The 13,285-nt window shown below is 37.1% G+C and overlaps 2 protein-coding genes across 3 annotated transcripts in view; both read left to right on the top strand.

Annotated features, from left to right (window-relative positions):
* Nucleotides 1–11,940, top strand: part of LOC127421596 (3-hydroxyisobutyrate dehydrogenase, mitochondrial-like) — a 48,870-nt gene extending 36,930 nt beyond the window's left edge. Inside the window, exons 6-8 of the mRNA XM_051664742.1 lie at nucleotides 125–201; nucleotides 7,424–7,580; nucleotides 10,793–11,940. Of these exons, the coding sequence (XP_051520702.1) occupies nucleotides 125–201; nucleotides 7,424–7,580; nucleotides 10,793–10,951 (393 nt within the window). The 3' untranslated portion in view covers nucleotides 10,952–11,940. The remainder of the gene's footprint in view (nucleotides 1–124; nucleotides 202–7,423; nucleotides 7,581–10,792) is intronic.
* The window catches only part of aste1b (asteroid homolog 1b), a 311,837-nt gene that overhangs the window by 238,574 nt on the left and 59,978 nt on the right, over nucleotides 1–13,285 (top strand). The window lies entirely within an intron of this gene.

Here is a 13,285-nt window from a genome sequence, read left to right as displayed (position 1 = left end):
TTGTCCGTGTGTTTATAGACGGGTCATGAAACCTGGTGCATTGTGAATAAATGACCAAGTGTTACTTCAAAGCATTTAAATTGCTTATGTGGCTGAATTGATATTTTGTAATTTTCTCTTTCAGGCTGTGAAAATCTGCAACAACATGCTGTTAGCGATTGGCATGATTGGAACAGCAGAGACCATGAACCTCGGAATTAGGTGAAGGTGTGTGTGTGTGTGTGTGTGTGTGTGTGTGTGTGTGTGTGTGTGTGTGTGTGTTCTTTTATCAAATTACAGGCCTTAAAGTTATGCTTAAAATAATTTTCGAAAGATGATCACTTTGTTATTTGGCAAAAATATTGACAAATGGCTATAACAACAGTGATTTTTTCCATTTTATAGTATGCCTTTTTGCCACTTGTTATTGATACAATAACAGAGAAAACATAAATGACAGGGAAAACACCAGATTGAAACTTGTGTCACTCGCATGAACAATACAGCTCAATGTGTAAAGCTCGAGACCAGGGATTCCAAACATTTTGGTCAACTGAACCCCAATGACAAATTATTTCCTTGAAGTGTTATTTTAAGTAAAGTTAACTTGTTCACTTTCTGATATATTTTTCAAATATTTCTGTTTCTTATTCTTATTACATTTAAATGTAAACATTGATTGATTAAATGTAACTTTTTATTTAATTTAATTCACTATTGGCATTTCTATTACAATCTCACAAGCAGCACCCTGCAGTTCCATCACAAACAACAAAGGGTTCAAGAAAACCCTGCACTTGGCCATGGCTCTTCTTTAAAGCAAAGGGATTTAAAAGGAATGGATCAATCAAAATGAAAATTCATTCATTTACTTACCCTCATGTCATTCCAAACCCATACGACTTTCTTCCGTTAAACACAAAAATTTGTCACAATGTTAGGGACTGACAGTCTCAGTCGACATTCACGTCAATTGTATTAAGAAAAGAAGCATCTTATCAACATTTTTACAAAATTGCTCCTATTGTGTAAGAAAGAGTCATGATTTTGGGTGAACTAGCCCTTTAAGTCTGTGTCTATGTTCCAAAAGTAAAGGGATAGTTGAAAATTCTCTCAAGATTTACTCACCATCCTGTCATCCCAGATGTGTATGACTTTCTTTCTTCTGCAGAACACAAAAGATCTTTAGTGCCAAAGTTCTGAAGCTCCAAAATCCACATAAAGGGAGCATAAAAGTAATCCATATGACTCCAGAGGTTAAATCCATGTGTTCAGACACACTTTGATAGGTTTTGGTGAGAAACAGATCAATATTTGTAATTTTTTTACCATAAATTCTTCTCCCTTCCAGTAGAGTGCGATATGCATGAAGGATGTGAATCAGAATAAGGCGAATGTGAAAGTAAAGTGGAGTAGGGTTGTCATGATACCATAATCATATCTTACAATACTATACCAGCTAAAGTATCATGATACCACAGATAGTGTGTCATAGTGGTTCTTAGAAACTAGCCATTCCACTTGTTGCTCCGGAAGTGGTGAAAATAACTGATGGATGAACTGAGAGAAGGCTCAAATGGACTAACTTGTTTCCTAATACATTCTTAATTTGATGTGTAAAAAAAAACCTTTGCCGCATCAAAACAGCCAGTTCAAACGGCAACGGCTTGAAACCTTTATTCCATTATTTCTGTGATTATTTGAATGTTGGTAACATAAAAATACAGATATTGAAATGTGTAATTGTTTTGAGCAACTTTTTCATTATTACAACCGCTTCAGCCCCTCTCTCCTGGATTTTGTTAACATAAAGCATTTAGGTTTAATGAAGTGGCACTAACTCATGTATGTGCTGTAGAAGCAGTGGGATGTGTCTGAAGGTGTTTAATAAGGTTGCTGGTGTTTCCCCCTTTGGCTTGAAATCTTTATAGATATTCATGGCAGATGGGTTTTCCCAGTCTCATCAGTCAAAACCCCAAATAATTCAAAATCTCATGAATCCCAACCCGGTCTCATGAAAATGTTTATAAATTTTACGAGTTGGATATTTTGTATGATTTCAGTGCAGTCGTACGATATCATACGAATTAGCCAAATTAAGAAAAGTCATATGAATCCTTACGATTTCGCCTTGAGAGTTTGTAGTTAAATCCATATAATCCATTAGGAGACACGACCGACAAATTAACACACTGGGATTCAGACGTGTGTGTTTGAAGCATGGGAAAACCACCCATTGAAAAATAAACAATACCATATAAGGGGCCAATTCTAAACAGCATTTTGCACTCTTAAAGGGCACTGCGTGAAGGGGACGTCACATTTTTTATGTTATTGCAGACATAGGTCTGATTCAAATGAAGGTTTTAGTGAAAATAATATTTACAACTGCACATACAACATAACTTACGGTACTACCGTTTAAAAAATTCTTTGGCACCGCCAGTATTTTGAAGCTTTAGTATTGCGATACTACCGTAGCACCGGTATACCATGCAACCCTAAAGTGAAGATTGAGTGTGAAGGGAGAATTTATAGTAAAAAAGGTCTTAAATATTGATCTTTTTCTCACCCACACCTATCATATCGCTTCAAAAGACATGGATTTAACCACCATAGTTGTCTGGAGTACTTTTATGCTGCCCTTATGTGGATTTTGGAGCTTCAAAATTTTGGCACCTATTCACTTGCATTTTGAGGACCTGCAGAGCTGAGAAATTCTTCTAAAAATCTTTGTTTATGTTCAGCAGAAGAAAGTAAGTCATACACATTTAGGATGGCATGAGAGTGAGTAAATGATGAAATAATTTTCCTTTTTGGGTGAACTATCCCTTTAAGTGTTCCGAAAAGATTTCTTCTCTTAGTCTTTACAGATACTAAATACACATCTCATATCTATTCATATTTACTGATTATGACGCAAATGAAGCCATAGAATTGTAGCGCTTACGAAGTGATGTCATCCCTCTTCTCTCGAATATCAGGAGTGTGTAGGCACATGCACACTTATATAGACTTATCCAGACTCATTGAGACACCTTGGGTTCTAGGCTATCATAAATCTCCCATGCTGCACTGCAGCCATTCTCTCATGCAGCAAACCTCGTGTAGGGAATGTAAAGAGGATATGCGTTTGGCTTATTTGAAGATATTATAATTTTCTCCTTTCATCGGAAAGGAAGGGTGCACTCGGAAAGAATAACTCATCTCTCACTATGGAGGATTATTTATATTTTTTCACCCTTCACATTGTACCTTTTGTACTTTCTGTTCTTTTTTCATCACATGTAATTTTTTTTTTTTATTATTACTTCTTTCTTTTTCTTTCTAATTTAGTCATCTCAGAAGAAGCACTGGGTATCTTTAGCCATGCGTGATGTTTCGTTTGGTAAAGAAGTGTCAGCCCCCCCTACTGTCTCTCTCTCTCTCTCTCTCTCTCTCTCTCTATCTATCTATCTATCTGTCATCACTTATGCATGCATATGCTGCTGTCTACTCTTTAAAAACAGTAGCTGCAAGCATGAATGAGCCCTGTTTTTAATGATGCCTGTGTTCTCACATACATGCAGAATAGAGATTGAAAAGCCTTTGAAATTTATTGTTCATCCACTATACAAGTGCACACACACACAGCCTGTGTACAGATGTTAAAAAGATAATTGACATTTGTTATTAAACTGGTTTGTTGCCTCTTAAAAACATTAATAAAATTGTGGGCTCTGTGTGTTTGCTTGTAAGAGTATGTGTTTACAGCTTAATCCTGAGAGCACCAAGGTTTGATGAAGATGAAATGAGAACAAGCATAGTTTATAAAGATAAGTCTTTAAAAAAAAAAAACGGCCCCCTTCTAATGCAGTGATCAAACGCCTCTAGTTTATTTCCTCTCCTTTTACTGCAGTTTACTCATCCCGCTTAAATAGACTCGCCCATCTGTTTTTGCTTTCACTGCTGTTGTATTAACCTGTGCACACTTTACAGTTGTAGTCAGAAGTTTACATACACCTTAGCCAACTACATTTAAACTCAGTTTTTCTCAATTCCTGACATTTAATCGTAAAAATCATTCCCTGTCTTAGGTCAGTTAGGATCAGTATTTTAAGAATTTGATATGTCAGATTAATAGTAAAGAGAATTATTATTTCAGCTTTTATTACTTTCATCACATTCCCAGTGGGTCAGAAGTTTACATACATTTTGTTAGTATTTGGTAGCATTGCCTTTAAATTAATTAACTTGGGTCAAACGTTTTGGGTAGCCTTCCACAAGCTTCTCACAATAAGTTGCTGGAATTTTGGCCCATTTCTCCACAGAACTGGTGTAACTGAGTCAGGTTTGTAGTCCTCCCTGCTCGCATACACTTTTTCAGTTCTGCCCACAAATTTTCTATCGGATTGAGGTGAGGGCTTTGTGATAGCCACTTCAATACCTTGAGTTTGTTGTCCTTAAGTTATTTTGCCACAATTTTGGAGGTATGCTTGGGGTCATTGTCTATTTGGAAGACCCATTTGCGACCGAGCTTTAACTTCCTGGCTGATGTCTTGAGATGTTGCTTCAATATATCCACATAATTTTCCTTCCTCATGATGCCATCTATTTTGTGAAGTGCACCAGTCCCTCCTGCATCAAAGCACCCCCACAACATGATGCTGCCACCGCCATGCTTCACAGTTGGGATGGTGTTCTTCTGCTTGCAAGCCTCACCCTTTTTCCTCCAAACATAACGATAGTCATTATGGTCAAACAGTTCAATTTTTGTTTCATCAGACCAGAGGACAATTCTCCAAAAAGTAAGATCTTTGTCCCCATGTGCACTTGCAAACTGTAGTCTGGCTTTTTTATGGTGGTTTTGGAGCAGTGGCTTCTTCCTTGCTGAGCAGCCTTTCAGGTTATGTCAATATAGGACTCGTTTTACTGTGGGTATAGATACTTGTCTACCTGTTTTCTCCAGCATCTTCACAAGGTCCTTTACTGTTGTTCTGGGATTTATTTGCACTTTTCGCACCAAACTACGTTCATCTCTAGGAGACAGAATGCATCTCCTTCCTGAGCAGTATGATGGCTGCGTGGTCCCATGGTGTTTATACTTGCGTACTATTGTTTGTGCAGATGAACTTGGTACCTTCAGGCATTTTGAAATTGCTCCCAAGGATGAACCAGACTTGTGGAGGTCCACAATTTTTTTTCTGAGGTCTTGGCTGATTTCTTTTGATTTTCCCATTCTTTAGAAGCTAGGCCTTAAAACACAGGTGCACTTCCAATTTAGTACACCTCCTATCAGAAGCTAATTGTCTAAAGGCTTGAAATCATTTTCTGGAATTTTTCAAGCTGCTTAAAGGCACAGTTAACTTAGTGTATGTAAAAGTCTGACCCACTGGAACTTTGATATAGTCAATTAAAAGTGAAACAATCTGTCTGTAAACAATTGTTGGAAAAATTACTCGTGTTATGCACAAAGTAGATGTCCTAAACGACTTGCCAAAACTATAGTTTGCTAATATTAAATCTGTGGAGAGGTTAAAAAATTAGTTTTAATGACTTCAACCTAAGTGTAAACTTCTGACTTCTGCCACATTTTCACGAGGATCTTTTGAACGTGTTAGGTTTCTTTCATGTTAATATAATGTGCAAATGATTTGGATAATGTCCATAGGAGCAGAGCGTGTGTTATACAATTATGTTTATTATTTTAACTGGGAAGGCACCTCCCCTTCACACCTCCTAGATATGAACACACAAACTCTCTCTCTTTCTCTGATTGCTTTTGCTGAGAGAGTGATTTGTGTTGTAGCAGAGAAGCCAGGTTGCAGTTGAGGCGGTAACCTTTTCAGTCACTGACCCAGAACGTGCGTATGTGTGTGAGAGTGTGTGTGTGAGCGTGAGCTGGGGGAGGGGAGGGAGACGATGTTGAACATATGTCACCAGTTGTCCCCAAGAGACCGAGAGACACAGACATAAAGAGGGAAAGTGATTGATATGGGTTCAGTCAGTGGGCTGTTTACAGACATTAAAACCACCCAAAAACAACTGTCAAATGACAGGGTAGCACAACAGCTTGCTCACACACACACACACACACACACACACACACACACACATACTTACACATAATTGAGATTAGAATTTCCAAAACAGTCTGTAAAATGGGATGGACGGTGTCATAGAAAGGGGAAAGAAATAGCACTTTTATTCACAGCCGTATGTTCTTGTCTCTTAATTATTGCATAGATTTATAAAAGTCTGTGAGCGTTTGTGTGTATGTGAAGGCACGGTCCCCTGAATGAGAGACAGGTGGGGTTACTGTATAACTGCTCTTAAACACCCATCATAGTTTAATAGACATAAAACAGCTAAAAAGCGCACTTTACTGTCTTACCACCACTACCACTCCAGCATGTGTTGATCAAGTCACGCTTGTTATGGTTATTTATGTTCTTGTTAAAACAAGAGATGGCAACTCTTTGCCCAGTTACACATCATCCCTAGATTTCCCTCTTCTTCTCTTTGTAATCATTTTCTTTCAAATTAGCTTTCTTTGTCAACTGCCTCCCAATTTTTTTGTCCCTGGTAAACAGTCTGCTATCTGTCAGTTTTATGTTGTTGTTCTTTATTAGTGGTCTTTGCCAAGACAAGTATAATTGTTGCTCATACTCAGGGTTAACAATTCAAACAAAAGTATAAAACTTCAGCATGTAACTCGTCTCGCACCATTTGTTTTACAGACATGATTCATGAAAGGTACCTCAAATCGGATGGCTTGTTGAGGAATGGTGTGCTGTTACATTTATTTTGTGATCTGTTTTAGAATTTCCATTTGGTGGATGATAAAACAAATTAAAGAAATTCCTGAGATATGCATTGAAGAAGGGACCTGGGGTTGAGCTCTTTTGGCCTATGTCGGCCAGTAAGAAACCACAAAGCAATGGGCTAAGAACCACTCAGAACATCTTGGAAACCATCCATATCACCCTTGCATTGAGGTGCCAACTTTTGCATGGGCAAGCACCGTTCACATTTTCGTCAGAAAATGTAATCTAATTTAGTTAGTTACTTAATCAGTTTTCTGCTGCTGTTCTTTATTATACAATGTTATTTGGGTGCACAATCGACTATAATGGAGTTGAAGCAGCAAAACCCATTTCAGTCAGCTCTACTTTAAATGCAGCACTGAAATCACCCCTGTTACTCTTACATGGGGACAGATTGGTGGGGGCGAGATAATAAGACAGCTGCTTGTGTCAGAGTTTTATTACCCCTGCATTTGTGTGTGTTTGTGTGGAACAACAAGCAAGAGAGAAGAAAATGATGAACTGCGGCTCCTGTTAAATATCAATACTGTATAATCCAAGTCCTTTTTCCACAAAGGAATGAGTTGATCCTAAGCCTTAAGGTCAGCAGTCTTTTTGACCTCTGCCCTTTGATCTCTTCCTATCTCTCACTTGTTCAGACTGGGTTTGGATCCAAAGCTTCTGGCAAAGATTCTGAACATGAGCTCAGGGCGATGTTGGTCCAGTGACACATACAACCCTGTCCCGGGTGTCATGGAAGGAGTGCCGTCTGCAAACAACTACCAGGGAGGATTTGGCACTACTCTAATGGCTAAAGTAAGCAAAAGGGTCATTTCTTTTCAACCCAACCAGGGGTCCCACGCTCACAATTTAGCTTTTAATGATTTATAAACTTGTAAAAAGAAATGCAAAAATGCTAAAATCAGTTATCAAAGCCAAAGTATTAAATGCAACAGATCAATTTGTACTGAGCAGAGGATAGTGGATTTTACTGATACTGATAACTAAGGTGGTGGAAAGGGCCGATAACCGATTAATCAGCCAATAGTTTAAAATAACTTCTTAGTCTTTCCATACTGTGATGGCCGGGTACAGACATGGAGGCTACAAAAGTCCAAAATAAATAAAATCAGATGCAGTTTACTAGTCAACCAAAATAACAATAATTATCAGAAAAAAATTTGGTGCATAACTAGGGATTTTTATCTATAAACAAGCCTGTAACACACCAGGGACTCTTATTTTGCAATGACAGAGAGTTGGCTCCATTATAATGCTCTACTGTATATTTAAGTATTTGCCAAATTAAGCCTTTTATAGCCTATATATTCACCAGATTTAGAGTTTTGTATATATATATATGTGTGTGTGTGTGTGTGTGTGTGTGTGTATATATATATATATATATATATATATATCACCAGATGATAATGTTTGATGAATAATTAGGTTTATTATTATTATCATAAGATACTGTATGAAGTTGTAGACATCATACATGTGTTAAAGTGGCACATTTCCATATAGTTGCAGTTTTCTTTCTATGCCCTTGCTTCAATTTAGAACACTTGATTATGTAATTAAAATAACAAAATATGCATTGAAGTGAGGATAAAAAAATGGATGAATAGTGTTGATGAAAGATTTAGATACAGCAAATTCCAATGTAATTGTTTTTATTTCACATCTAGAGGCCACTATTAAACTGTAGAACCAAGCCATTCTAACTGTAGAATCCTCACTGGCCACTGAGGAATTTAAAAAAAATATCGGCAACTATTGGAAAATATTTTTTTCTGATAACAGATAGTTCCAAAAAGCAACTATTGGCACCAATTAATTGGTAAAACCGATATTGTCTGCCTTTATTACTGAGTAATTATGTTGTAGAGGGGGTCAAAATTACAATTTTGCCTATGAATTTGGATCAAAACTGGTTAAAAAATTACCTTAGAAAGATGACAGTGTCATTATTTTATTTTTACACAAAGATAGGGAGATCTATTACTAAAATCGGCTAACTTCAGCACCCCTTGTTGTATTTTATGTCAGTGGATTGAGTCCAAAAATTTGAAAAATACTTTTTTTTCATGCAACTGCAGAAGTATTAAAGATATCTTGATATCCTTTTATATTTTGGTTCAGAATAAACTTTATTTTTGGTATCTTTATCATTTTTAAGGCTCTATATGATTAAATCCCAGAGATATGAGGCTCTCAATGTGGTGCCATGCATATATACAGTTGAAGTCAGAAGTTTACATACACTTAGGTTGAAGTCATTAAAACTAATTTTTTAACCACTCCAGAGATTTCATATTAGCAAACTATAGTTTAGGCAAGTCGTTTAGGACATCTACTTTGTGCATGACATGAGTAATTTTTCCAACAATTGTTTGCAGACAGATTGTTTAACTTTTAAATGACTATATCACAATTCCAGTGGGTCAGAATTTTACGTACACTAAGTTAACTTTGCCTTTAAGCAGCTTGGAAAATTCCAGAAAATGATGTCAAGCCTAATTTAGCTTCTGATTGGCTAATTGGAGTCAAATGGAGGTGTACCTGTGGATGTATTTTAAGGCCTACCTTCAATCTCAGTGCCTCTTTGCTTGACATCATGTGAAGATCAAAAGAAATCAGCCAAGACCTCAGAAAAAAAATTGTGGACCTCCACATGTCTGGTTCATCCTTGGGAGCAATTTCCAAACTCCTGAAGGTACCGCGTTCATCTGCACAAACAATAGTACGCAAGTATAAACACCATGAGACCACGCAGCCATCATACTGCTCAGGAAGGAGACATATTCTGTCTTCTAGAGATTAACATAGTTTGGTGCGAAAAGTGCAAATCAATCCCAGAACAACAGCAAAGGACCTTATGAAGATGCTGGAGGAAACAGGTAGACAAGTATCTATATCCACAGTTAAACGAGTCCTATATCGACATAACCTGAAAGGCTGCTCAGCAAGGAAGAAGTCACTGCTCCAAAACCGCCATAAAAAAGCCAGACTACAGTTTGAAAGTGCACATGGGGACAAAGATTGGAGAAATGTCCTCTGGTCTGATGAAACAAAAATTGAACTGTCTGGCCATAATGACCATCGTTATGTTTGAAGGAAAAAGGGTGAGGCTTGCAAGTTAAAGAACACCATCCCAACCGTGTTGTGGGGGTGCTTTGTTGCAGGAGAGACTGGTGCACTTCACAAAATAGAAAGCATCATGAGGAAGGAAAATTATGTGGATATATTGAAGCAACATCTCAAGACATCAGCCAGGAAGTTAAAGCTCAGTCGCAAATGGGTCTTTCAAATGGACAATGACCCCAAGCATACCTCCAAAGTTGTGGTAAAATGGCTTAAGGACAACAAAGTCAAGGTATTGGAGTGGCCATCACAAAGCTCTGACCTCAGTACGATAGAAACATTTTGGGCAGAACTGAAAAAGCATGTGCGAGCAAGGAGGCCTACAAACCTGACTTAGTTATACCAGTTCTGTGTGGAGGAATGGCCCAAAAATTCAGCAACTTATTGTGAGAAGTTTGTGCAAGGCTACCCAAAAAGTTTGACCCAAGTTAAACAATTTAAAGGCAATGCTACCAAATACTAACGAATTGTATGTAAACTTCTGACCCACTGGGAATGTGATGAAGGAAATAAAAGCTGAAATAAATAATTCTCACTACTATTATTCTGACATTTCACATTCTTAAAATACTGATCCTATCTGACCTAAGACAGGGAATATTTTCTACGTTTAAATGTCAGGAATTGGGGAAAACTGAGTTTACATGTAGTTGGCTAAGGTATATGTAAACTTCTGACTTCAACTGTATATATATATATATATATATATATATATATATATATATATATACACACATTTTTAATAATCAAAAACCAAATGTGACACATTTTATGAAGCTAGTGTGGTGTAGAAGTGAACTCCGACTTTTGAACCCCACTGTATATATAATTACTACCTATTTCATAGAAAATAAGAGGATAACAATGCTCTCTGTCCACAGGATCTTGGTTTGGCCCAGAACACTGCTACCAATACACGAACCCCAATTCCTCTTGGCTCCTTGGTGCATCAGATCTACCATGTCATGTGTGCCTGTGGCTATGCTAACAAAGACTTTTCCTCCGTCTTCCAGTTCCTACGAGAGGAGGGGGTACAGTAAGCTTGTGTAACCCAATACCTGTGAAAGTGGCCCAGACTCTGTATGAGCAAAATGGACATTGTGATCATCTGGCTTAGAATTTATATGCATGTCTATTTTGAAAGAAATATTGTGTGTCCAATACTTCTGTGTTAGGTTGTAGCCTGATGCTGATGAAAACGGTAAAGTCAAAGTTCATCTAAATTTAAAAGCTCCTAATTTAATGAGACTGTCACGTCTGATCCTATACCTCTTAAACTCAACCTCAAACTCCACAGCTTCTGTTTTAATTAGTTCTTCACAAGTTTGTATGACTTGTTTAAACTGTTACTCTGATATATAACCTTTCTTGAATCAAATGGTTATCTGCAAATGTTTATACATACAGTCCATTTTTTTTTTCTTCCATTTCATTGGAAGAGAATAATCCTACTTTGCCTGCATTGGGCAGACCCAGTGGGGGCTTTTCGGTTGTGAGCCTAGATTGATTTTGGGTCTTGACTCATTAAAAGCTGCTGAAAATGGATCTGTTACTTATCTTTTAGGGATCTTTAAGACATACTTCATCCCTGTCAGTTTTGCTTAAACTGAATCCATACTTTTAATTAGAAAAAAGCCGCAAATCCCATCTGGAGTTTGCACTTTTTACATGAAAACTGACTATTTTACACTAGAGAGTAACAGTTTACATATTTATAGTTTGTGGTTTTCATCTTCCTTTTAATTGATTCCAACCATCATTTTTCTAATTGTCTCTGTTTCTTTGGCCACTAAACAAAGGGCTTTAAGCCCCCCTCCCCAGTGTGTAGGCACATACCTGTATGTTTATTTGTAATGCTGTATTGAGAGCAGTGTTAATAGTCTCTGCTAAATGGAGGTCTGTTGAGACTCACTCTAAAAAGAGACAGATGCTATCTGTGTGCTAGGCACACACTCTCACCCAAGACTCATGTTGTGTCCTCTATACAAAAATGTTATAAAAACTTTTTTCTCAATAAAGAGAAAAGTAAACACCTAACTGAGTTATGAGCTGTCATCTTTTAAGCAGTATGTCTTCCTTTATGCCATGTATTACCTTCTTCTTTATTACTGATCTTTATGTATGTTAAATTAGCCTGTTTGTGTTTAATGTCTGTTTGAAGAAATGTTCTTGGATCAGTACAAGTTGAGCTCAAAAAACAGAATTCATAGCGTAATGTTGATTACCACAGAACATAATTTTGACTCGACCCTCGTTTCTTAAAAAAATAGTAATAATAAATTGCGGTTACAGTAAGGTACTAACGATGGAAGTGAATGGGGCCAGTACATAAACATTAAAATACACATTGCCATAATACATAATCATCATATGTGTTATCATGATTTTAGTGTGATAAAATTTGAGTTCTACATGATTTTGGTGTAAAAAAAAAATTGCTTACAGGATTTACCAGCAACGAAGTTGTAATATTCAATATAATTTTACACAGATATGGTTGGTTAGCGGTTTTATCACTAAAATCATGTTAATACATACTGTACAACTTGTACGTCTTGAAGCTATACTTCTGAAAAAGTGAGTATTTTAACATTTAAGAACTGACCCCATTCACTTCCATTGTAAGTCTTTACTGTAACTGCGATTTTTGCTTTTTTTTTTTTTTTTTTTAAATGAGGTACGAGTCAAAATTATATTTTGTGGAAATCAACATTAGGTTGAAGGTTGTGTTAGGTAAGGACATGTTGGCCGCTTTCAGGTTCACAGGTCAATATAGGATAGCTAGAACATGCAAACCAAAGATTTATGGTTATAAAAGGAGATGTAATTATAGTCTAGATTGTTTACAAAATGAGAAGGAAGGTTGTAGTAACATTTAATTAGGCTACCTGTGTTCCCTGTATGTGTGTCTTCTCCCTGCCCTCCTTAGTTGGCTTTGCTGATGTCGGGATTGCTCTTCCAGTCTCTGTGGCCTTCTTGCTTTTCCATTGTTCTGTTAAAAAAGCTCTCCAGACACTGAACCCTATATGCACACACACACACAAACACTCACAGTCACACTCTTCAAATGATGCCCTTATTTCCATCATCGCAATCAGAAACCCCCCAAAACAGGCTTTTTCCCTTTAATTGTGTTTTTGGTATTTCATTTTGTGTGTTTTTATTATTCCAGCAGTTATGTTTGTGTCTGTAGACAGCCTCAGACAGGCAAACCCAGTATGAACTAGCGCAGAGGTCGCTAAAACTGCTCTTATGCTCAACTTTTAATTATAGGTCTTAATTTTATGACCAATGCTCGTGATGTGCAGTTATGTGGCTGTAGTCTCAGACAATCCTACACACTGTAAGTGCACTAATTGTTTAACTGTGACTGC

The sequence above is a fragment of the Myxocyprinus asiaticus genome, chromosome 30 (genome assembly GCF_019703515.2).
Source record: "Myxocyprinus asiaticus isolate MX2 ecotype Aquarium Trade chromosome 30, UBuf_Myxa_2, whole genome shotgun sequence".
NCBI classification, from domain to species: Eukaryota; Metazoa; Chordata; class Actinopteri; order Cypriniformes; family Catostomidae; genus Myxocyprinus; species Myxocyprinus asiaticus.
Note: the sequence above shows the minus strand (reverse complement) of the source record. Positions and strands in the feature narration are given on the sequence as shown.